The 26,977-nt window shown below is 38.3% G+C and overlaps 1 protein-coding gene across 2 annotated transcripts in view; it reads right to left on the bottom strand.

Moving 5' to 3' along the window:
* The window catches only part of CFAP54 (cilia and flagella associated protein 54), a 380,731-nt gene that overhangs the window by 41,070 nt on the left and 312,684 nt on the right, over positions 1 to 26,977 (bottom strand). For both annotated transcript variants that reach the window (XM_030939210.1, XM_030939211.1), the window contains 3 exons: positions 20,226 to 20,332; positions 14,547 to 14,685; positions 5,859 to 5,933 (listed from right to left, as the gene is read on the bottom strand). In XM_030939210.1, coding sequence (XP_030795070.1) covers positions 5,859 to 5,933; positions 14,547 to 14,685; positions 20,226 to 20,332 — 321 coding nt within the window. The remainder of the gene's footprint in view (positions 1 to 5,858; positions 5,934 to 14,546; positions 14,686 to 20,225; positions 20,333 to 26,977) is intronic.

Below are 26,977 nucleotides of genomic sequence, written 5' to 3'. Positions count from 1 at the left end.
GAGCTGTTCCATTGCTCAATAAACCTCCTCTTCATCTTGCTCACCCTCCACTTGTCTGCCTACCTCATTCTTCCTGGTCATAGGACAAGAACTCAGGACTGCCAAGTGGCAGGGCTGAAAAAGCTGTAACACAAACAAGGCTGAAACATGCCCTTTGCTTGCCATGTTGCAGAAGAAAAGAAGAAGAGAAGAGCTGCGTTCCTTCTGGGAGCCCAGGCCTGGGAGATCCCCAAGCCAAGGCTGTTACTTCCTCTTTGAGGTCCTGCAGTTCCTGGCATCTCCAGGCTTCTGGACACCACTTTTTTCCCCACTGACAACCAACGAAGCTGCTTCTGGTGTGCCTGGTCCAGCTGCAGCCTTGCAAAAAGCTGGTGCCCATCCAGCACCTAGAGCTGCCCGCCACACTGCAGCAGCCAGCATGTCTGACTGCACAGTGGCCAGACCCCATGCTTGCTCAAACGCTCCTTGCTGCTCCACACCTCACTTGCCCTTGGCAGGCATGGGATCCAGGTCAGTAGCATGAGCCAAGCGCAGCCTGCTATTGGACAGAGCAAGCCCAGTGGGCCCAAGCAAAACTCAGGCAAAGGCACCATTGGCCAAAGGTTTCAGGCCGGAAAAGCGATACCCCAAAGATCTGTAACACTAACAGCCTCCCTTGACTGCTACTATCCTAACACCCTCCCATGACTGTGTCTCTCTCAAGCTGTTTTCTTACCCTCTCAAATCTTCTTAAAGACTAATCTACACTTTCAACCTTCACTTTCTCACCCCTACTTTCTCACCCCTTATTTATTCCTCAATTCCCTGCAGTGTCTTCTCCTACTATTCTAGTAAAACATCTACTGAGTGTAGTCTAGTTAGAAGTATAGAGTTAAGCAGACCCATATTTGACTCCTGCCTTCTACTTTTATCAAGCTGCGAGACCTTGTACATTCTGCTAAATTTTCCTATGCATCAGTTTCCTCATCTCTAAAACAAGGATAATAATGATAACCAACGTCATACGGCTCTTGTCATATTAAATATTTAAAATATTAACTTATTTAAAATAATGTCTGCACATGCCATGTGCTCAATAAGTATTTAGTATTAACTATTAATATTACTAGCTGTAGAAATATTTGCATTTTCATGACTATTATCATTATTGTTTGTCACGCACTATGCTAGGCCTGGCAAAAAATCTTGAATTAAAAAAGAAAATTCTACCAAACTCAAGCAGCCAAGAAAAACTGCTTTGCAATCTCCTTATATAATATATCTGATATCTTGACCTAGGATAACCTTTTCCACTTTCAAATCATGATCTGCTCCTAGGCACCTCCTCTCCATACTGATTCTGTATGAATCCAGTTCGTTCAAATCTCACACACACACACACACACACACACACACACGTATGTGTGTGTAACTGATTAGGCAAATTTATCTGTATCATGGGAACAATATGAAACTATTTCATTTTGCTAACTACAGGAACCTTAATCTACACCTCTTTTGCAGCCACAAAAGTATCTATACCAGTGTTCTATATGCAGCTGGTGGTCAATAATTACCGACAGATAGGAGATTCTGTTAAAGAACTTAGCCCATTCCATGGTCAGTCACCATGAGAACAAGAATATTTTTAGTGTCATGTTTGAATCCTACCTGACAACTTAGAAACTGCAACAATTGGAACCTACACAGGCAATTAAAAATGCTTTTTATTGCTGCCTTACCAGAAATCATATGTAATGGTTATTGACATTCCATGATTAATCACTAACAAGGAGAGCATGGGGCATTTGTTCCCTTCCTTCATCTTTTTGCTATTCTCAGTTTCTTTTTGTCACAGGCCGTGCATGTCAATATTTATTTTAATTAGGAAGAGTTAACATAGGCAAAGGTAATTTGCAATAGGTATGTTCAGTAAGGAACCAAATTGCACAGCAAGAGCTCCTGCTAGTGACAAAAACAGCTTCACGAAGGCGTGTAATTTCATTTGCCTAACCATTTACCATCCCAGCACTGTTGGTGAGTCTTGTTTTCAGTGGAAGTTAGCTGGAAGCCATCTTCCATCTTGGATGGGCAGCTCTTTCACCGCTGGGATCTCATGTTGGGATCCTGCACACAGACCTAATTCTTACAGGATTCAACAATAATCCAAATTACAGGCAAAGAAAATAGTACCTTTCACATTTGTCCTCTCCTTTTCTATAAATATTTCAAAACAAACTTGGATTCTAAAATTGTTCTTAAAACTAGTTGACTAGGGGATGAAGAATTCACACATGGAGGGTAAAACCATAGTGGGGATGATGATAATAATGATGATGATTATTATTATACAGCTAATATTTCCTAAACAATTATTTTTACTAGGCCTTATGACAAATTCTGAAAATATATTATCTACTTTAATCTTCACAACAACTATGAGAGGTTGGAATCTGTACTTTTTTACATATGAGAAAACTGAGGCTTAGAGAAGTTAAATAACGTACCCAAGTTCACAGAATTAACAAGACTCAAGGCTGAGATTCCAACCTAGACCTGTCAGAAACCAAGGTCCATTGACATTATAAATCATATATTTTATTATAACAAATTATTCTTTATAACCTATATTTTTTTAACAAAAGAAAAAGCTTTAAATAACTTATAGTTTCATGTGGCTGGGAGGCCTCTCAATCATAGTGGAAGGCAAGGAGGAGCAAGTCATGTCTTACATGGATGACAGCAGGCAAAGAGAGAGAGCTCGTGCAGGGAAACTCCCATTTTTAAAACCATCAGATCTCATGAGACTTATTCACCATCAGGAGAACAGCACGGGAAAGAACCACCCCTGTGATTCAATTACCTCCCACTGGGTTCCTCTCATGAAACATGGGAATTGTGGGAGTTACAATTCAAGAAGAGACCTATTTTTAACTGCAATTTATCCAAAATTAGACTTAAGCTTGATTTTATTATCAGTGGTCTACCACAGTAAGTCTATACATTTCCATAATAAACAATTAAGTTCCCTGTTTAAAAAGTGGGAAAGGACATAAATGGCCAAATGAATAAGTGAAGCAAAGATTAAATTTCAGATGTTCAAAATGAAAGGAAATTCAATTCAATTCAAGAACCAATGACCAAGAGATGTGGTGTACAAGGCACTGTAAGAACTCAAAAGATGAAGATAGCATCACCTCTGCCCCCAGGAAGCTAATGAGCTAATGGGAAAAAATACAGTATAATATTTCAGGTCTTACTTCAAATGTCACCTCCTCAGAGAAGTCTTCAGTCTTCCCTAACCACCCTATATAAACTGTGACTCCATTCCCTGTCACTCTCTGTCACAGGGACCAGCAAACCTTTTCTGTAAAGGGTGAGATAATAAATAAGTTAGGCTTTGTAGGCTATACAGTCTCTGCCAGAATTACCCAACTCTGCTTTTGTAATGTGAAAGCAACTATAGATCATAAGTAAATGAATGAACAAGGCTGTGTCCAATAAAACTTTATTTATAAAACAGGGAGTCACCAGATACAGCTCATAGGCTATAGTTTGCTGACCCCTACTCTAACATATCACTCTGTTTTCTTCCTGCATAGCACTTAACAAAATCTAAAATTATCTCGTTTATTGATTTGTTTACTGTCTATTTCCTGCCACGAAAATAGTAGCTCTAGGAGAGTGGAATCTTTGTTGCTGGTTCACAGCTAGCTCTTCAGTGCACAGAAAGGAGTTACTGACACAGAGGTAGTTCATTCTAAACATCTGTCAACTGAGTAAATGAATAAATACCATTTTGCTAAAGGAGAAACACGAATGCCAACCAACATAAGAACTATTAACCAAAAAAATACAATAATGACATACTATTTTTCATTTGTCACGCTTTCAACCATTAGAAGAGGAGGAGGAAAACTAGTGTAGATGGGCTGGGCACAGCAGCTTACACCTGTAATCCCAGTACTTTGGGAAACCAAGGCTGACGGATCACTTGAGGTCAGAAGTTCAAGACCAGCCTAGTCAACATGGTGAAACCCTATCACTACTAAAAAAAATAAATATATATATACAAAAATTAGCCAGGTGTGGGGTGCTTGCCTACAGTCCCAGCTACTCAAGAGGCTGAGACAGGAGAATCACTTGAACCAGGCAGGTGGAGGTTGCAGTGAGCCAAGATCGCACCACTGCCCTCCAGCCTGGGTGACAGAGCAAGACGCTGTCTCAAGAAAAACAAAAATCCAAAAACAAACCCAGAAAACTAGTAGAGATGAATATGTGGGTAAATGGTCTTCTCATCTACTATTGACAGGAGAGAAATGTTGGTGCAACATTTCTGGAGGATTAATTTGCTGTAATACATCAAAATGTATATACCAATTTTAAAAGGGGTGAATAATTGAAGAGATATTTATCTAAAGAAGACACACAAATGGTCAATAAGCCCATGAAAAGATGCTCAACATTATTAGTCATTAAGGAAATACAAATCAAAATCACAATAAGATACCACTTCACATCCACTAGGATGACTACTATTACACACACACACACACACACACACACACACACACACACAAACCAGAAAATAAAAAGTGTTGGAAAGAATGCAGAGAAATTAGAACCTCTATGCATTGTTGGTGGTAGTATAAAATTGTGCAGCTGCTTAGGAAAACTATTTGGAAGTGCTTTGAAAGGTTAAACATAGAATTACCATATGATTCAGCAATTACACTCCTAGGTATATGCACTAAAGATCTGAAATCAAGGCTTCAGATTTGTACACTAATGTTCATAGCAATATTACTTACAATAGCCATAAGTGGAAACAACCCAAATGTTCATTAACAGGTAAATCCATGAAGAAAAGTGGTATATACATACAACGGAATATTAGTCAATCTTAAGAAGGAATAAAATAGTAGGACATGTTACGACACGGATAACTTTGAAAACATTATGCTAAGTGAAATAAGCCAGACACTAAAGGACAAATATTGTATGATTCTAATATGAGGTATCTAGGACAGACAAATTCATAGAGACAGAAAGTAGAATAGAGGTTACCAGGAGCTGGGGTGGTGGGGGAGGAGGAATTGAGGAGTTATTGTTTCATGGATATAAAGTTTCTATTTGGAAGGATGAAAAAGTTCTGGACAGTGACAGATAGTGGTGACAGTTGCACGACATTGTGAATATACTTAAGGCCACTGAACTGTATACTTAGAATGGTTAAAACTTTAAATTTGTATTATATATATTTTATAATAAAAATGTACATATACTTTTTCACTCCAAATCCAATCCCTAAGAATTAACTCTGAAGAGGTAATACAGAAGAATGAAATATGTATGTACAGGATCAATCAACTACAGGACCCATCAATAAAGATCTAGCTATGTAAATGGTACCTGACACAACAAATACATAAAAGAAACCATTATGCAGGCATTAAATACGACAAAGTAGACTTTTCACATAAAAATTTATCCACAAAATTATTTGATGAAAAAAGCAAGTGACACAATGCATGTAAAGCATGATACCATCGATATAAAAATTCTAAAGTTTATCTGTACATAAGGAAAATTCTAGATATACTCTAAATGTTAATAGGGGTTATTCTGTGAATGGTAGATTTGAGGTGATTTTAAAAATTATCCTGTTTATAGTTTTTTGTATTAGTTAAATGTTTTTTGAATACAGAATATTTTAACCTAAATAACGTGCTATTGTAAACTCATGTTTATCACTTTTTCTCATTAATAAGGAGGGTTAGGCTCTTGATACTTACAATTAGATGTTTTCTATATTTCCTTTTCCATAGCAATAATAATTGTGAGTGAATTTGACACAATTTAAAAGGAGAAATACATACCTCAGATAGAGGTGTTGGCTCTTTATCATTCAAAAACAGAGATGCTATTTCAGAGCAACATTGAATAATCATGTCCTAGAAATAAGAAGATAGTAATACAGTGAGGTTGATATTATTAGAAACCTAAATATTACCTATTTAATTATAAACTATTTCATTTGTCTTTTCTTGATCATCACCTAACCTTTGTTTCCAGGATAAGACAGAGGGCTCAGAAGTCATAACCCCTTAAGTAATTAGGCTTGTTTGAATTGTATCTAATTGTACAAAATAAGATTTTGAAAATAATTATTTTTCTAAATAAGGTTTTGAAAAATTACTTTTCTTCTGAGAAGAGAGCCCTGGAATAAAGAGTTTCAGATGCCTGAAAGGGTTTGCAGCAAAGAATGACTGGGGATTACGGAAGACAGGGGAAGAGCAAATGAAAAAGGAAGAGAGTCAACAGCATGATGACACTGCCCACAACCCTGCTGCAGCCATGTTCACGTGTGGACACCCAATCCACAAGGGACCTACCCATAGACAGTTTGAATCCATCAGATTCCCTATCATATGATTTCATGTAAGGAAGAACAACATGAGAGACACACAGTCAGTATTGACAGCATGAACTGAAAGGTCCAGGTGCAGGGTTGGAGAAGGCAGCCATTAGGCCAATGTGGGAGAGGACAGAGGAGAAAATGGAGATGAGTGAGAACTCACGCCCCCTGCAGCACTGAGCACAGTCTTGGCTCCTGATCCACCAGTTCAAATTTCTGTGAGGCCACTGTTTCAGGTTCCAGTCTTTGTCTATGCATGACCATACTCAACTCATCCTGACAAACACTACCTACCTACCAAACCTAATTGACTTGAGTTAGTGTGAGTAGTTTTTTCCTCACTTACAACTGAAGAAGTCATAACTACATGATTGTCAGGGATTAACTATGCCTACTTCACAATGTTGCCAGTGTCTGACTGAAGGAAGCAAAAATTTGCTTTCTGATAATATATTATATATAATACACACATATATATAATATATATACACATTTACCAGCATTTAGAATACTAAAATGATAAAAGTACATTAATTTTTAAATAACTGAGCAATACTGGTAAAAACTTGAAATAAAAAAGCAAACAACACCTGAACTCAAAACCCCAAAACTCCATTATATCTAAGTTTAAACAAATGCAAAAACAAGGAAAAGGCCAAATTTCAGGGTTCTAAAACCATAGATAATTCAATTCAATTTAACAGACATATTCAAGGCATTATATTAGGTGCTGTGGAACACAAAGATGAAGAAACAGACCTTCTCCTCCAAATATTTATAATTACTCAGAAAAACAGATTCATATATAACTAAATAAAATACCAAGCAGAATGTGCTCAGAACACAGGCAGTTATGACAGGGTCTAGGATTCTAGATGTGGAAGAGAATAATTCTTAGTACTATAAACATGGAAGACTTCCTGGAGTAAGGGTCATAGGAACTAACCCTTGAAAAAAATAGTGCAATTTCAACTGGTAGAGACTGGGGACCAGGGCATCGTGGGGCCGGTGGGGTGGGGAGAGTCATACACAAGCAACGAGCAGGGGACATTCAAGGAACACAAGGAATTTGCTGATATGGTGATATGATCTTCATTGCAGGTGTGTATAGGAACCATGGCAGTGAGAGTTCTCACCGGAGAGGTAAATTTTTAACAGGTCATGTGAAAGTAAGGAATTTGGATTTTATTGTATAGAGAACAGAGCAGGACTGGTCTGAGGGCATAATGGTAGAGATTGCTTTGAAAAGATAATTTGACCACAGTTTAGCAGTGAACTGCACTGGAAAGAGACAGAGAAATCAGCTAGGATGCCACTCAAACAGTTTGGGTAGGAAGTGATTACGTCTAGAAGTGGGCTGGCTTCTGTGGATCTAAAAGTGATGGAGGGCAAGCAGACTACCCAGCACTAGTCAGGGTACACCAGTGTCCTGTGCTGATCTTGCCAGGCCCCTGGTCCACTTTGCCAGATAGAGAGGAACACACATCCACTCCTATATATCCCTTATGGATCTGTATTTCCAACTGAGTGCTTAGGTAAGGTATGCTTTCAGTCTAAATAAAAGAGTTCAACAGCATGATGGGTTACTGTAAGGATTTCATCAAGAGCCATGAAACAAAATGGACACTGTCCATGAAACAAATGGACACTGTCCATGTCGTTAATCAATTCACATCACAGATGAAGAGAGCAATGCTACCTGAAAAACGCCTTTGCCTGCTTCAGCTCAACATTTTGCAAACAGAAATTTTCAAACAGAAATTTGCTTCAATGACATACTTTTACTCTGGCATTACTTGAGGTAAACTGCATACACATGTTCTGAAATTGGCTGACTTGAGGTTGGGGCTGTGAGTTCCTTGTGCGACCTTGCTACCATAGAGATGAAGAAGGGGAAGGCAGGGAGCTCTCCAGTCCCAGCCGGAAAGCGGTTGGATGCACGTGTGCTGCAGCTAGCGAGGGGCTGGGAGGCACAGAATGACCCTTGCTCAGTCTTTGCCATTTCTCCCTTAAAAAGAGTATCTGCTATTTCTATGAGCAGTGGCCCTCTGGGTGACTCCAAGATACTAAATCCAATTCTTAGATTTAGTTGAAATCATCATTCTCCTCCTTCTATAATATGTGTGGGAGGGAAATACTCCCTAAGTTGCTTTCTAGCCTCCAAACTCTTGCTTCCCTCATCTCTCCTTCACATGCCACCATGATTGTCTTGGCAAATCACAGGGTGGATCATGAGCTGCTCTTCCAGGTGAGGTGCTGCCCCTACCTTGTCCTAGCCCCCAAGATCCAGTCCTGCTTTCCCACAGCCCTCTCTTACAGAACAAAATCTTTTTCACCATTTATCCATTCAACATCAATCAAATTCCTCCTACAGGCCACAAAAGAGGAATAGGAGATGAAAAAAACACAGAGATCACATAAGGAGCTCATGGCCTAGTGAGGGCAATTGGAGAGACAGTCTCTTATAGCACTTGGTGGTGAGATCAGAGCAGAGGAGGCACATAATTCCACCCAGTCTTCCTGCGCGATCATCTCCCACTACATTCACCCTGTACTTCTGCCACAACTGATGTCTTATTGTTCCCTGAATATGAGATTCAGTTCCACGACTTCATATCTCATCTCTTGCTGTACCTGCAGTCTGGAATGAGTTTTCTCCACAGGTCTCCAACTAGAAGTTTCACAAACAACTATTAAGGAAGCACTAAGGTTCAGTTACTGGGCTAGATATTGGCGATATAATGATGAATAAACCCTCTGAGCAAATCACAGTCAAGAGAGAGGAAGAGACAAGTAATCAGCTAATTGCCTAAACAGTATAGGATATTTGGGTATGCAAGGAAACATGGCCTTAATTTCCATCTAGAAGGGCTAGAAAATGCTGCTGAGCTATTTAAGCAAGCACAAAGTCTAGCTCAACTTTCTCTCTCAACACACACACACACACACACACACACACACACACACACACACACACGATCTATGTAAATGAGACTTTAAATACAATCGGTTAGAAGAGTTTGCATCAATAACCCCACTGCCAAGAAGGAAGGATTCTACAACTCTACCCTTCCATACAGTGCAGAATGAGGATAATGGGGAAATAGGAAAACTGGAAGAAGCCAGAGGTACTAAGTTGAATGACATAATAAATTGCTGAGCCAGACTGGGAAGGAGAAAAGAAACAAAAATCTCTGTATAGACTAAGTTGGAGGAAAAGGTGTAGGAGTTTCAGCCAAATGAGACAGATGTTAGAGACCTGCTACGGATGCCAGAGAGCTGTGAGAGCAAGATAGCTGGGGAAAAGAGGATTTAACAGAAACTTTTCTGTGTATTCTAAAGGATTCCCCCTGAGATGTTCCTATAAGAGACTGGAAAGATTTAGATTATTTTCCATGGTTCTGGATGTCAGACTGACTGCCACACTTTCTTAAGACAGATCTACTGGGTGGCTGGGCTCATTAGGAATGACATCTGGGTAACTATGGCCATATTCGTACATTGATTAAGCTCCTCTGTGACAGGGACCTGGCTATATTGATTTATGTACATTCTCACCTCCTCAAGCCTGGAAATAGTTTGCACATAATAGTTCCTCAAAAAGAATTTGTTAATGATGCCAATTTCCAATTGTATCTTGCTCTGCGTTCTCACAGTACTTTAATAGTTGGGACATACTGCCTATATATTAATTTTAATTGTCTTACAATCAGGCATTTCATAAATGTTTGCTGAACTAACCTTAGGTGACTTGGCAAACATATTTCAAACTTTTCATATCAGTATGCTACCATTCCAAATAAGGTGTATGCATCTTAAAATCAGGGTGGTTTGCATCTTCCATACACTTTAGAACACCTGACAGGCTCTGAACACTCCCGTAAACTATGAATGACAGATTAAAGTAACTCAGCCATTCAGAGCCAGTGTTGTTCACTTTAGAAAAAAGGACACACAGGTTTTCAAGCCAACAGTGATTGGAACAACTGTTCTGTAGTCCTCCCAATACATCTTAAATTAATATATGTGTTCTGAAGTTCTTGGCTTATTCTGGACCCCAGGGTTTTGGGGGAAAACCATAAAAGGGAGTGAGTAGGAAAATAAGATTCACTACCTTCCCCCCATATCAATCAAAGACACATTTTCTGCACCCTTATATTCAATAACCCACCAACAATCTACACTGTAATAGAAATAAATATATTAGATTATGGAGGCTATGAAATCCTGTCCAATTCCAGACCAGAATCAATCTCTTTAGAAGTGTCCTAGTTAACTTCTAATTAGCTCCGTGTGAAGGTTGTCATGACAACAAACTAGCAGATTTAGTCCATGGAATTTATTTGATACAGCCCAGAATCGAGCTTCTTTTTTTAAAAAAATTAAGTGCTCATTAGTATTGTGGAAAAAAGAAAAATTTATATGTAATTTCATTTCTCAACTTTCAAACGCTGTGAGCTAATTTGCTTGCCAATTCACCTAAATGAATATTAGCGTTCCTTCTTTCTGGTGACATTCTTCTGTATATAGAACTAACAGAGCCAGAAAATATCTAAAACACCCCACGTTAAAGCTGAAGAAACATTTTCTAGGTCGGAGAATAAAACAAATTCAAAAACACAAGGAAGAACATCAAGAGTGAAAAGAGTTTGTTCTACTTGAGGGTTGACCTATGCATGCCCACCATTTCAGCTGGAACAGGAAAGCAAACCATAAGCCTTTGTTAAGGCAAGGTAGGCCCTCCAGATTCCTCCCTCCACTTCTCTTCAGACACCATCATACCCTCGACCTCATTTATTTCCTATTTGTTCATATTTATAGTCAACCTCTTGGCTCAGATGCTGGGTTAGTTGTGATGAATTCGATATCTACATCTGCCCACCAAGGATGTTTTGGTGACTCTCAGTCCACCCAAAGAGCCCGTCTCTCCATCTCAGAGCAGGATTTGAATGTAAAGATCATTTTGGAGTTGAGAGGAAAATTAGCTCCAGGAAAAGCTAAGAGACAGACCTTCAGTAGTAAAGTTGAGCGGCAGAGGGCACAATCTACAATCCTTACTCTAACAGATGCTCACTCTCCTGCCTCAGACAATCTAAGCTGAAAACGGGTTCAGAGGAAAACAATAATTTTCCATACATGAACTATATAGTAGTGAATTTAGGGACGATTTCAGCAAAGAATATTCTAGACTATGACTCAAAAACAGCAATATGGTAAATTTGGTATGTGGCTTAAAAACTGTCATTGTAGGTATTCTACCAAAGAAGAATAAAAATAGAGAGCTGAATTCTTTTTGGAAATAGACATGAAAGGGCAATCACGCACTTTATAAAATAAGTCTGTATCTACAGCTATAGCTATAAAACCTACCAAGTTTGAGATAGTTTGAGCTATCTGATATATTGAGGGATTATAAGCACTCAGTACATCATTAAGCATCATAATTCATATTGCAACATTTGAGGACACTGAAAAGGATGTGCAACCAAAATTCTAAGACATCTGCTCCATGATATACCCAGGCACAGAGCACAGAAAACATAAATGCTGAAAAGTGGCATTTTGCAAAGGCTAACTGTGATTGCACAGTAGATTCTCTTATGGTTAGGCTTGCTGTTTTTACAGTAATGAAAAATGCATTCATTCACTCTACTGATGAATTCAGACTAAAAATGCCAACAAGTATCTTCTAAAAATCAGGAAAGTTGCTGATTTTTACACTTTCACATAATAAAAGTGTATAGATGAGGTAAATAAGAAAACAAAGCCAAACCAATAATATTCTTTCAGAATTAAAAATGTTTTGTTATTGACACCCAATTAAATATTCCTAGCAGAAAATGATTTAAGTAAAAAAGATATACTAGACCAAAAATAAAGAGAAGATCCTAAAGGCAGGAGAGATGGGTAGAATTAAGTACTTTCTCTGCTCTGATATCAGCAGAGTGAGGCAAGAGTCTGCCTCTCCCATTGCTCTCACTAGACCATAAAGCTCCTAAGGGCTCTCTCTGTGTCTTGCTCATCCCCGATTCCCACACCATGGCAAGTAGGAGGCATTCAAAAGATGTTGAATGAAGAAATGATGAATAAACTTTGTTTTGTAGGCAAGAGTTGTGGAAAAGTGAGACCGGGACCCAAGTAGCTGGGAACTCAACCCAAAAAGTGTCACAAGGAGGGCCCAGAAGCAGGGCTATGCAGCAGGCATGAAAGCATTCAGTCTTCAACTGGGTGGGAGGCTTCAGAGGAAAATGAGTTTGAGACATTATTTGATAAGTATGAATACTTGAGTAAAAAATCTATAGATGAACATATGAAAGTTCTGATATAATGACTGAGAAAACATTAAGAATAAAAGACAAGTCAAGAAAAATTCAAACACAAAAGAAAGGAAAATAACTATAGTACACTACTTGACTCAGTTGTGAACATCATTTACAGGGTCATAACACTGAATATTGATTTAATTAAATTTTGTGATGTAACAATATATAGAAGGGAAGGGAAAAGAAGTTGGGGAGAAGTATAAGTGAGCTAAATCCATATATATCAGACAGGGATTCAATACATATTGTCTAAAATTGATACCTCCAGAAATAGACAATAATTTCTGGCTTTCAGCATGATTCTTCATTTTGTCTGGCTTTCTGTCTTCCAAACTGGTGGCACAATTGTTGGTACAGCATATAAATTATTTGGCTAATGAACTAATTGTTAGTGGAAGTGATATGATGGAAGTTTTATGAGCCAGTGTGTAATGTGCCCCTTCTTTCCCTCCTGCCACAGTGACTGGTGATGTTTCATGATGAATGTGCCACCCACCTTGATGCTGGCATGAGGAGACATGAAGCAGGTCCCCAGCTGACTCACTCAGATTTGGAGGCTTTTTGTTACCCCATCTTTCATGACTGATACTGAATATTATTTGTAGATGTGAAAGCAAATAACAAAAGCAGCAGCTAAAAGTGGAAAGTGGTTGCCTCTGCAGAGCAGAATTGTGGAGTGAGCAGAGGTTGGGCAGCAGATTGCTTTTTTTCATTTTAAGCCTTTTAGATCTATCTTTTAAACAGCTACAATAAGTACAGAATATATTTCTCAAGAAATTAAGGTACAAATGGTAATTTAAAGAACAGGTAATTAGGGGAGAGCATATATTACCAACCCTTCTCATTTCCATAAAGGGTAAGGAATTTCCATATTTCTCCCAAAGAAGGCAAGACACTTCCAGCTTCTTTTGGATTTACCCACAAAAGAGTAGAGTGACTTATCAGTGAGTTTGGGAAAAGCAACAGAGCATGCTAGGCTCAGCTCCTTCTGGGCTATCTTTGTTTATACTTTTTGGAGACACCCTACCTGCAGAACTATTATTCTCTGCTCTCCATGCAGTAAACTTGAGTGGGGCAGAAGAGAAATAGGGAAACCCTGTGGTGACACAGGTGTGCCAGATGACTACATGACTAGGTGGGCAAGTCTGGCTAATTCAGGGGTAAAATATTAATGTGCTCATTTGGCCACACATCTAAAGCCAAGTTCACCAATCAGCTTTATCAGTAATGATGCTGACATTTTGGTCTCCATATAACTGTCTCCTGTGCCCCAGGACAACTCAGAACTCAGGACGGGACAGAAAACCCCCATCTCCTCCAAAACACAAACATTGGTCATCAGAAAAACAACTCAGCTTTGTGATCAGACTTAATAGCATACTATGTGGATAACAGCCTTTTTTGTTAGAAAAATATATATACATATAAAAATTCTGAAAAAAATATGCTTATCTATATTTTCTAGTTTTCCTTCACATATTATTTGGGTAATAAAAGTGTTTCATAGATTTAGAGTGAAAAAAGATAAAAGTAATATTGCAAAGTCACAAAGCATTATTTATTAGGATTCACAGTTATAGCAGAACGATTAATCTGGATTGGTTTGTGTTCATTCACCATCAAATTCTTGTAATTCATATGCTTAGAAGACCCTCAGACCTTCAGAAGACACACTACATATGTGTCAAAAAGTTGAGTCATGTCTCATACTCTGAATAAACTAGAGGCAGAAGAATCACAGAGTTCAAGTCCTGTCACACAGTTCTGCTTTGAGGATGTAAAAGGTAATCTACAGCAATGTCATTTTCCACTATTTAACAACTTACTTCCATTTCATTATCAACTGATTCCTCTTCCACTTCCATTTCATATATATTTTCATTTGAGGTAATTTCAGGAGCTGCAGGCAATGATATTTCAGCTATTTGAGCAAGATTAGATAATTTCTCATGAATTGCAATAACCCTGAAAATAATATATACGTATTTTATTTGAAGAGTTAAGAAAGGTATTTGTTTATTTGCAGAATCAATAACTTATATAAAGTAAGGCCTCAGTTATTTAACGAATAGATTTCTGATACAGCCAAGTTCAAGAAACATGAGCAAAGAGACAGTCTTAACTTTCATTATGTTTATACATGCAGATAAAAACATAATTAGAAACTGCAAAAGCACAATGAAAAAAGCACACATCTAAAATATTGCTGAAGATGAAAATAAAGAAAATAATTATCTATGTGGTGAAACAAAATCTAGGCAATAACAAAAGACTGACTCCTGTGGAAGTCTTAATGCCATGCTCTGACTGTCTGGCTGACCTGCAGGTAAGAATTATGACAAGTTAGCAATGACTCTAAAAGGTCAATTAAGGGACCCACAATAATTCAGTGTATTGCATGTGTGTTGGGAATAGGAGTGAAGAGGGTGGAGAAAGGGAGGTGGGGAGAAGAATCAAGAAAAATGGAAAAGTAACAGCCAAAGGAGGGCACCAGCAATGATGCTGAAGACAGGGTTCACAGGCCAGCAAACAGTGATGCCTGAAGGCAGAGTGGACCAGGGTAGTGGAGGCAGAAGGTGGAAAGGCTTACAGTTGAAGAAGGCAAACAGCCACCTGCATGGCCTCGGTGACTCCACACTACAGGCACAGCACACATATGTTTACATATGTGTGTGCACATGCATGTCTCCATTCAAGGAAGGAAGAAAATTTTTATGCAAAAGAAGCAAATGATCCCAAAAACAAACTGACATCAGGAACATAGGCAAAAAATTGTCAAACTTCCAATTTTCCACAGCATCCTCATCTACAGCATTGTGCAATACTTGATTATCCTAATGATAGTTCTCAGCACTAAAAGGTTAAAAATGTAATTACATATGAGAGGATGTGAATTTATATAGTATGCCTTAGAAACTTTTCTGTTAAAAAGGCAACAGTTAAATGCAAAGATTTGTTGTTAAAGTTTACTTGAAAAACTTACCCATTAAAAAATGGGTCATCCTATACACCAATAATAGACAAGCAGAGAGCCAAATCATGAGTGAACTCCCATTCACAATTGCTACAAAGAGAATAAAATACCTAGGAATACAACTTTCAAGGGACGTGAAGGACCTCTTCAAGGAGAACTACAAACCACTGCTCAAGGAAATAAGAGAGGACACAAACAAATCTTAAAACATCCCATGATCATGGATAGGAAGAATCAGTATCATGAAATTGGCCATACTGCCCAAAGTAATTTATAGATTCAATGCTATTCCCATCAATCTACCATTGACTTTCTTTACGGAATTGGAAGAAAACTACTTTAAATTTCATATGGAACCAAAAAAGAGCCCGTACAGTCAAGACAATCCTAAGCAAAAAGAACAAAGCTGGAGGCATCACGCTACCTGACTTCAAACTGTACTATAAGGTTACAGTAACCCAAACAGCATGGTACTGGTACCACAACAGATATATAGACCAATGGAACAGAACAGAGGACCCAGAAATAACACCATATATCTACAACTATTTGATCTCAAACAAACCTGACAAAAACAATCAATAGGGAAAGGATTCCCTGTTTAATAAATGGTGTTGGGAAAACTGGCTAGCAATATGCAGAAAACTGAAACTGGACCGCTTCCTTACACCTTATACAAAAATTAACTCAAGATGGATTAAAGACTTAAATGTAAAACCTAAAACCATAAAAACCCTAGAAGAAAACCTAGGCAATACCATTCAGGACACAGGCATGGGCAAAGACTTCATGACTAAAATACTAAAAGCAATTGCAACAAAAGCCAAAATGATAAATGGAATCTAATTAAACTAAAGAGTTTCTGCACAGCGAAAGAAACTATGGGCAACCTACAGAGTGAACAGGCAACCTACAGAATGGGAGAAAATTTTTGCAATATATCCATCTGACAAAGGTCTAATATCCAGAATCTACAAAGAACTTAAATTTACAAGAAAAAAAACAAACAACCCCATCAAAGAGTGGGCGAAGGATATAAAAGACACTTCTCAAAAAAAGACATTTAGGCAGCCAACAAACATATGAAAAAAAGTTCATCATCACTGGTCATTAGAGAAATGCAAATCAAAATCACAAAACCACACTAGTTAGAATGGCAATCATTAAATAGTCAAGAAACAGCAGATGCTGGAGAGGATGTGGAGAAATAGGAACACTTTTACACTGTTCGTGGAATGTAAATTAATTCAACCATTATGGAAGACAGTGTGGCAATTCCTCAAAGATGTAGAACCAGAAATACCATTTGACCCAGCAATCCCATTACTGTGTATATACCCAAAGGATTATAAATCATTCTACTATAAAGAAATGTGCACACATATGTTTACTGCAGCACTATTTACAATAGCAAAGATTTGGAACCAACCCAAATACCCATCAATGATAGATGGGATAAAGAAAATATGGCACATATACACCATGGAATACTATGCAGTCATAAAAAAGAATGAGTTCATGTCCTCTGCAAGGACATGCATGAACCTGGAAACCATCATCCTCAGCAAACTAACACAGGAACAGAAAACCAAACGCTGCATGTTCTCATTCATAAGTGGGAGCTGAACAATGAGAACACATGAACAAAGGGAGGGGAACATCACACACTAGGACCTGTCAGTAGGCTGGGGACAAGGGCAAGGAGAGCATTAGGACAAATACCTAATGCACGTGGGGCTTAAAATCTAGATGACAGGTTGATAGGTGCAGCAAACCACCATGGGACGTGTATACCTATGTAGCAAACCTGCATGTTCTGCACATGTATCCCAGAACCTAAAGTAAAACTTAAAAAAAAAAAAAAAAAAAAGGGTCATCTCCAATAATGCTGGAAAAGCTGCCTGATGCATTGGAGAGAAAAGAAGATGAGGAGGTGAAAGAGTTGGTGAGTCATGCTTGGTTCCTTCAAACTCTAGCCATGAAACCTTCGACTACTCACTTAACCTCTCTGACCCTGAGGTTCCTTCTACTGTAAGACTGGAATAAGAAAATCCACTTCATCCAATTCATAAGGCTTTTGTAAGGATGAAATGACATAAGTATGTATGTTCTTAACCACAAGGAACTACATGAAGGAAAGATAGTATTCTAAAATGCCATTTTTTAAATTCTAATACGTAGAGAAAGAAGTCTTACTTGTCTTCCACAAATAGCATAGCTTTCCTTTATAATACCTGGGATTCTAGGAAGGATAAACCATTCTTTGACATTTGAGTTGCAGATTGTAAATGAGTGTCCAGCACTTCACTGCCTGTGCTGGCAGAGTAAATGGCCCCATCTAGCTCCACAAACAGCCATCTGGGACCAGGCAAAGCAGGCTGAGTCCTCATGCAAAGAGCTACATCGGATGACCTGAGTCTTGGTGTGAGGCCTGGACCCCATGACTGCACCTGCCTACATCTTGCTCCCTCCCTTTGCGTTCTGGCATGCATTTGCCCCTCACCTCCCTGTCCTCCCATGTACTTCTTCATTTCTGTCCTCTAGGTCAATGCCTGCTCCAGCTTTTTAAACCTTGGCATCACCATCCCGTCTGGGCTCCCCACAGCCTCTGCTCTCATTTATTGACTCCCAGGCACTCTTTCCCAGAGTCTGCCATGGCCTGGAGTGCAGGACCAAGTTGCAAGTAGAAACATGGATGACTGGAAGTTTAAAGGCAGAGACAGTAGGCAGGGAACTTCATCTTGGTCACAACAGCACAATTTAGATAGAACTACACACAAGGCTTTATGTCTGTTCATTAAGAACACTATTGTTTCCTTTGTTGCTGTAAAAAAAATGCAAAGGATTAAAATATACTTTTTCTTATGCGCACTTAACTAGGAGATGAGGAAGTGAATTATAAAAGGAGGATTTCCCAATTTGCAGGTTATCCAAGTTTCTTCTTCTCTGGCCTATGTTTTTCTGACCTGTTTTACTCCTACTTTGCTTTACTCCTACTCCTACTTTGGTCCAAAGGATGATTAGGACCAGTTTCCCATGTACTAATCTCGAGCCTCATAAGAACACAAGGAATGCCACCCAGGATGAGAGAAATAGTTTATTTTCACAGTGCCACCAAAGGACAAGGAGATAAAAGATTGTTAGGCATGGTCCTCTGTGATGGCCTCAGTGGCTGGGGCTTGTCACTAATTTTAGTAACCCTACTATTGATCAGAAATACACCAAAATTCAAAACTTTTTGGAATAAAAGAAAGAAACTTATCAGTTTGATGACTTTCTACTTTATAGAAATTATAATCATTTTCATCATGTGGGGCTGGAAAAAATCTACATTTCTGGATTTACAAAGCAAGTGCAGAATTACCTGATTTTGTTGCTTAGCTAGGCTGCTCTATAGCCTGTACCTAAGTTTTCAATCATTTCACTTGGAAAAGAAGAAAGGAAATGTAAAGGAAAAGGAAAACAAGGAAGAAAATAAATTGAATGAAAATATAGAGGAGAGGAGTGCAGGGAAGGAAAAGAAGAAGAGGAGAGAAGAGGAGAAAAGAAGGAACAAATAAATTGACTGAATAACTGAAAATATGCCAGCTCTTGAAACAGCCTTTGTCTCTTTCATGGTGATGCCAAGAAATCATTCAAAATGAAAATCATGGAACATAAACAAGACTCTCAAAGGAAGGACAGAGAAGCACTAATTCTCTGTTTACCAAGCCATTGATGGAATAGCCATTAGTGGTTAAGCTTTTCAAAGCATGTTCACACACTGTCTATCTTGGTCCTAAAATAACCCTGAAAGGCAGGCAGAGCAGTTATGATCATTTCCATTCTAAATGAAGGAAATGGAGGATAAGGTCAGAAGGGCAATGAACAGTGAAGTCAAAAATAAACTAAGTAATAAATTAAAAAACAACAACAAGGAAATTTGTAAAGTGAAACAGGAAGAGAGAAATGAGGCATGAGCAAAAAGAGAGATATGACCTGTTTGATGACCTGTTTGATGGAGAGGGAGGAAAACAACCTAGATGAAGCACAGACTTTAGATTGGGCACAGAGGGAAAGGTGGGCCAAGGGCGGTAGTAGAGCTTGGGCTTAATTTTGAAACTCCATACAAAGCCACATTAAATTATTTTTTAACCACACTGAAACTACAGGCAAAATATAGTACAGACAACATCCTTGTGCTCTCTGTAATCTCTATGAAGCATGTATGAACTGTTCCTTCGGCAACCCTCTGTACTATTATTAGTATTATTCCCATTTTACTAATAGGAAACTGAAGTACAGAGGTGACATAAACTGCCCAAGGTTGTGAAGAAAATAAGGGGCACAACTGGTATTTGAATGAAGCAGGCAGGATTCAGAGTTCATGCTCTTAACCGCTGCAATATAATATTCCTCTAAACAAAAGGAAGATTCTTCTAGAAGTGCCTTTTAGCAGGTCTCCTACACTACACCTTGCCAATTACTGAAAGAGTCTATTCTCATGAGAAATAACAACAAAGACAATTGGAGTTGTGGAATTTTTACTTGCCTGTTCAGTGGAATCCATAAAGAGCCAACACATGTACTGTTACAAGTGGAATGTCTAACATCTGAAATCTTCAGAGGCTTCAAATTATATGCATACAATAATAAAACCTATAAGAAAAATAAAAGGGGTATACAATGTGACATCAAAATTAGAGTTTACCTCAGAAAATACAGCAATAGTTCACAAAATAGTATCACTGTACGTTAAAAAGTATTTGTTTAGAAGAGAAAAATTGGGTTTTCAATTCACTCAAAAGAGAAATGATATGAACCAGAATTATACAAAGGTTGTAGGATGAAAATAAATACTATTTGGTAAAAATATGATATTATTTTTTGAAGAGTGACATTTTGTATTGCAATTAAGTTTATATTTCAGCCTCTGAAGGCCCTCTACAGTAAGTATTAAACATACACCTGGTAAATAGCCAACTTTGTTCCTTGTTACTTCTCAATATGTACCATTCCCATAAGTGGGCATAGTCATTTCTATGAGTTCACTTATGCCGTTCCCTTCCTCTTCTCTCCATTTATCCAATCCACATGCAGCTTTCTAGCCATCACGGCTAAGATGAAATGTCCCTTGATGATTCATGCTCCAGTAATTTCCCTGTTGTTCGGATTCTGACAATTCTTAGAGTCAGTTGCGTATGTTATAGCACCTACTTAGTTACGGATTTGTAGTGTTTGAGAGTCACAGAACCTTAGAGATAATCTGGTCTCATTCTTTCATTTTAGATATAAGAAAGCTATTGTCCAGAGTCACAAATCAAAACCGAGTAATTAGGCATATTGAGGCTCAGAGAACAGAGCCCCAAAGTAACAAAAGACATTAGAAGGTCTTAGAAACTATCTCAGAACCAAGACTTTTTAACCCAGCACAGGTAGGGGCTCTCTCAGGAGGTTCCTGAATCTGCCTGAGAAAACTTCTTCCAAAAGAAGTACAATAGTCTTGAAGCTCCCTTTCTAGGAATCTCATTAAATAACCACGAAAGATTAAGCACCAGAGAGGAGAAAAGACTAAACGTCATCACCTTGCTCACACAGAGATTTTGTCTATTCTTCTGAGGGCAGCTTGGAGAGATTGCCTGGGAGACTCTATCTGCATAATCAGACAACCTTTGTTTGCAGTGTTGTGCTACCCCTCTTCTTCCCATAACTTCCCACAAGCTATTGTCATTCTTGGTCCCTTTACACAGATCATTTAAAAACTATGGTCTGCCCTTTGGGTCCATTCAGTTCTGGTAAAAATCAATGATGACTCCTCAAAATTGCCCATATCCCCAACTTCCTCTCCCTGAAGGAAGAAACCTGAAGAAGGGTATATAAGCTTCTGAATCTCTCTGGGTAATTGGGTAATCATTCTTTTGTTATCTTCCTGTGCTTACACACATTACTAAATTTGTATGCTTTTTCTCCTGTTAGTCTATCTATTGTCAGTATTATTTTGGTAGACTTTAGACCCAAATCTTTAGAAGAGGAAGAAAAAAACTCTCTTCACCCCTAAAGGTACATGCCTTTACCTCTGCTTCCTCACAAAGTAAACTAAGATAAGAGTAAAGGTATTTTTAGGTATTTTTAAAAGGCGTAAGTCCACAAGGACAGAAAGAACACAAGAGGAGATGAAGCAGACAAAAGATGTTAGCAACACTATGAAGGGCAGAAAGCACCTAGAAGAACAAAGCTGACTCAGCAGAGAGGAAAGGCTGTGTCCTAAGTGTTTTCAGAGGGGTTGCCAACAACAAGCATGACTGAGATCCCTGACAAGCTCAGGAACTGAAGGCTTAGGTACCTTTAAAGGCAGGAATAGGTGGTACTGCAAACAAGGAGTAACATTAGACAACCTCCCTTTCATCTGGGTGGGTACAACCTGGAGACTCCTCCTTTCCCTTGCCTCCTCTCTCCTGGCTGACCTTCTTCTATTTTGCTCTCTGCTCATGTTAAATCAGAGAGGATCTATGCTGAGGGACGTTAGGTACAGGGCTCAGGTGCTTTACTAAAAACATTGTAATTAAGTGCAAGTCTGCATTCTGAATGAGAGACATCCCCCTACCCCACAACAGCCACTTCTCAGAATGCAGTAAATTAGGCAGGTGTATAAGAGAATCGTCTTTGGGGAAACTGATAGGTCAAAAAGAAAAGACCTACAGATACTGAAATGTCATCATCCTCCAGTGAAACTACTGGCTCCTTCCGCAGTTACCCTATAATGAGGCCCACAAATCAATGTCTAACCAAATATGCTTTTTAGTGCTTCACTTCAAACATAAATGGACAGTCAAGAGTCACTAGACAGGAAATGAAAGGCAAAAACTAAAACTAACAGAAGGGAAATTGCAGAATAAGATATGACAAAGATCAGGAGAAAACTCCAATGAAACCATAATTAATATCCTCAGATAGAAGAAAGACAATATTGCATCTGTGAAACAAGAACAGGATACTATCAAAATGGGACAATCAGAGAACAAGGAAGACCACTTAAAAATAAAAATATGATCAAAACAACTAAATAATAAAATATTCAAAATATAAAGTTGAATCCATCTCCCCAAAAGTGAAACCTAAATTTAAAAACATAGATAATAGGGGAAAAATGAGAAAAGTAAACACTTAATCCAATTGGTTCAATATCTGAATAAAAGAAATTCCAAAAGGTAATAAGATAATCAGAGGGAGGAAATCATTAAATAAAAAAAATTTCCATGAACTGGAGAATATTAGTTTTCATTTTGAAAGGGCCACCCTAAATATCCAGCACAACAGATGAAAGACTCACACCAATGCGCATCATGAAATCTCAGTACATACTGGACAGACGGAAGACTCTGAGAGCTGGCAGAGTCACAAATAATGAACTAGGAACCAGAATGGGATCAGCCTTCTCAACAGCAATGCAAGATTGCCAGAGACAGTGGAATAATACCCCCCATGTTTTCAGGGAAAATAACTGTCAGCCTAGAATTTTAGGCCAAGAAAACAATGAATTAAGCATTAAAATAAAGATATTTTGTTAGACATTCAAGGTCTTTTTACCTCCTGGGTAATCTCAGTTAGTTTGCTGCAACCCTGTTACCATATAAGGGCAATGTAGTCATGATATTGGCCTTTGGCCAAAACTGAGTAAAATGTGTTAACTAGTAATTAATACAGTCCTGTTCAAGGGTCTGAAACAGACCAGAGAGCAGCCTGTAACATCTGGTCTGCATTTTTTATAGAAAATGTGCATACTGATGATTGGCAGCTAGATCTATTATCTTCAATTCTATTATTGAGTCTGGGCCCACACGTGTTTTTGACTACACAAATAGAGATAGAAAAGGCTCCTCCTCAGATAAGAGAGCAGCTTGAGACGAAGATATGCCAGATTTTGGTGGTTTATAATCCATAAATGAACTGTGTCCTATGTGACTGAGACACATGAAAGCTGCCCCGGATATCCTGAGTCTCTCGAATGATTACCTGTGCTTTCTTTAGCCTTCTATGCCTTATCCTTTCTTTGTGAAGTCTCATGAATACTCTGAAAAATTAGAACCTCTAATACACCCTTTTTCAGGAAGCTGAAAGACATGTTCATCTGACCCAAGAGAGCAACTCAAGACAGAAACAGGAGACCCAGGGAACCCAACTTAGAGAGAGGGGAAGGAATACGCAGTAGGGTGATGAATGGGACTCTTAAGATGATAGTTGAGCCATAAAAGCAATCAATGTGGAGCATGTCTCTGAAGAAGAAAAACAAATGGAACTGAAAGATAAGCTGATGAGTTGGACCAAATGAAGAAGACTGTATAGTTCTTTGAAAGTTTGGGAAGAATTAGAGATCCCAAAATAAACAAAAATAAGACAAAAGACTGGTTCTAAGTTAAAGGTAACTTTTTTCTTCAGGAAAGAAGAAGGCAGAAATAAAGGAAGCAGTAACCTACTTGGCTCAGCCATCAATGATACTTACATAGTCATAATGCAAATGCAGACTATGGGCAAGTCAACATTCATGCCTCTGGCTTCCTCATTTGTGAAATGGAGATGTGTAATCCCCATTCCATGAATTGGTAGTGTGAGGATTCAATGAGTCCATGTGAAGTGCTTAGAGCAATAATAATGCTCTAAGGCATTATTTTAGCTCATGATCATTCCTGGCTCCTTACTCTTCCTTGGTGCCTCATTCTTCATATTCTCTTAGACCTAATGCTAATCCCAAGATGACTTCCCATTAGATCTCCCAGCCAGTCCTTGCCTAATCTACTAATCCTTAGTTCTATTCCGGCTTGTCTTCACTCTTCAAGGGACAAGATTCACCCTATATCACCTTCATACTTCAGGGTGGATTCAGGAGGAGACAATACACTCATGATGGAACTTTCAATGCTCTCTTACTTCTGCAAAGACTAGTTTTCCAATGGCAAAGAAGTGATATGGTTTTGAAAAACACTGAGGACTATTGTATTTAAAATGTGTCTTATGTTCAGAATTCCTTACAGCCCAGGAATGAGTGAAAGAAGAGCTCTCTTGTACTAGATGGAGTTGATTATCTGACTTCCTCATCTTTGTATCTTAATCACCTAACAAAATACCTGGCATATGGTATGTACTCAATAAATCTTTTATTACTTAGTAAGCAGCTAAATTATATGTGTTTGTAAATAAATCAATAGTAGGGATGAGAAGAGTTTGGTTCTCATTCCTATTTTTGTCACTAACGCGTTGTGGCATTGGTCAAGTCACTTTACCCACATGGGACCTTGCTTCTTCCTCTGTAATATGTGAGCATTGAATAGATGTTCTCTTAGTTTCTTTTCAGTTCTGAACTTTGCCTTGGGTAGTACCAATAGAAGTCAGAGAAAGTTTCCAATGCAACCTACTATATGATGCAGCAGTGGAGAATCAACATTAGAACTGTAAGCTGCATTAGTAGCAATGGCCCAGACCATTGCTTCTCAAACTTGAATGTACATAATAATACTTGGGAGATACTATTAAAATGCATATTCTGACTCAGTGGGTCTGAACTGAGAGTCTACATTTCTAATGAGATTCCAGGGGATGCTAGTGCTGCTGGTTCTCAGCCATACTTTGTGTCGCAACAGCTATTTCAAATGTCAGTCCCTATCTCCCTTATACAGCACAGCTTTTGCCTTTCCAAGCTCCCTGAAGCTGGATGTTATTTTGGGCCCCATCTGAAGGACCAGGCTCTAGCTAATCACATGGTCAACAAGGCCCAAAATCCAGAGCACCTCAGAGGGACTCCCTGGGCCTCTGCATGATCCCTGAGTTACAGCACTCCCAACATCTAGGTTGGTCATTGGGCTTCTGCTTTTATTATGACTTGGTAGCTTTCCCAGGAACCCTAACTCTTCCTTCAGTATCTTGCTAGGACTGAACTGTCTTAAATGCACAGCTTGTTTATTTGGAAACCTGAAACAGAGTCTAGCTTTTATTAGGGGCATAAAGTCTTCCAGAAAAGAGTACTAGGTCCACATATCTTGTTCGTAGACTGGCTGGATTCCTGCACTAAATAAACATACCTCCAAATACCATTTCAGTTGCATTCAAGTTTGTGTTTTCACTTGGCAGAGTCTTGCTCTTCAGTGATGTGCTTGCTCAAACTTCCTGCCCTTGATCATCCTTATCCATCTGAGTCTTCTATGGCCTTTGAATACCTTGCCTTGGACTGTCCAACTGCACTCAATAAAACGGCCTTTGTTTTTTGCTTTTTTCCAAGTTTATTTATTTTTTCCAACTTTATATATAGAGAGAGTTTGGCTAGTGACAAAGTCTTGGCTTTTAGAGTACTCATCACCTGAATAGTGAACATCGTACCCAATAGGTAATTTTTCAGTCCTCACCCATCTCCCACCCTCCCACTCTTCGTCATTTCCAATGTCTATTATTCCACTGTGCATGTCCATGTTTACTCATTGTTTAGCTTCCAATTCTAAGTGAGAACATGTAGTATTTGGCTGAGTTATTTTAGTTAGGATAACGGCCTCCAGTTATACCCATGGTACCACAAAAGACATGATTATTTTTTATGGCTGAGTAGTTCTTTATCCAGTCCTCTATTGATGGACACGTAGGTTGATTCCATATATTTGCTATTGTAAATAGTGATGCAGTAAACATACAAGTGCAGGTATCTTTTTGATATAATAATTTATTTCCCTTTGGTTATACACCCAGTCATAGAACTGCTGAATCCAATGGTGGTTCAATTTTTAGTTACCCGAGAAATCTCCCTACTTTTTTCCATAAAGATTGTACTAATTTACATTCCCACCAAAAGTGTATAAAAGTATTTCATCTTGTCCAATTCTGCAATTCCATCGTGCCAATATCTGTTTTTTTTTTTTTTTTTTTTTTTTTTTTTTTTTTAGTTTTTAATAAGTCATTCTGACTGGTGTAAGATTATATCTTATTGTCATTTTAACTTTCATTTCTCTGATGATTAGTGATGTTGAGTACGTTTTTGCATGTTTATGGAAAACTTGTATATTTTCTCTTGAAAAATAAATGTTCATGTTTTGAGTCCACTTTGTAATTTTTTTTTCTTGTTGAGTTGCTTGAGTTCCTTGTAGATTCTATTTTTTATACCAGTACCATGTTGTTTTGGTTACTATAACCTTGTAGCATAATTTGAAGTGAGGTAATGTGATGCCTCCAGCTTTGTTCTTTTGGCTTAGATTGCTTTGGTTATTCTAGCTCGTCTTTTTGTTCCATATGAATTTTAGGATTTTTTTTTTCTAATTATCTGTGAAA

Source organism: Rhinopithecus roxellana, chromosome 10 (genome assembly GCF_007565055.1).
Source record: "Rhinopithecus roxellana isolate Shanxi Qingling chromosome 10, ASM756505v1, whole genome shotgun sequence".
Classification (NCBI taxonomy): Eukaryota; Metazoa; Chordata; class Mammalia; order Primates; family Cercopithecidae; genus Rhinopithecus; species Rhinopithecus roxellana.
This window is presented reverse-complemented; position numbering and strand designations above follow the sequence as displayed.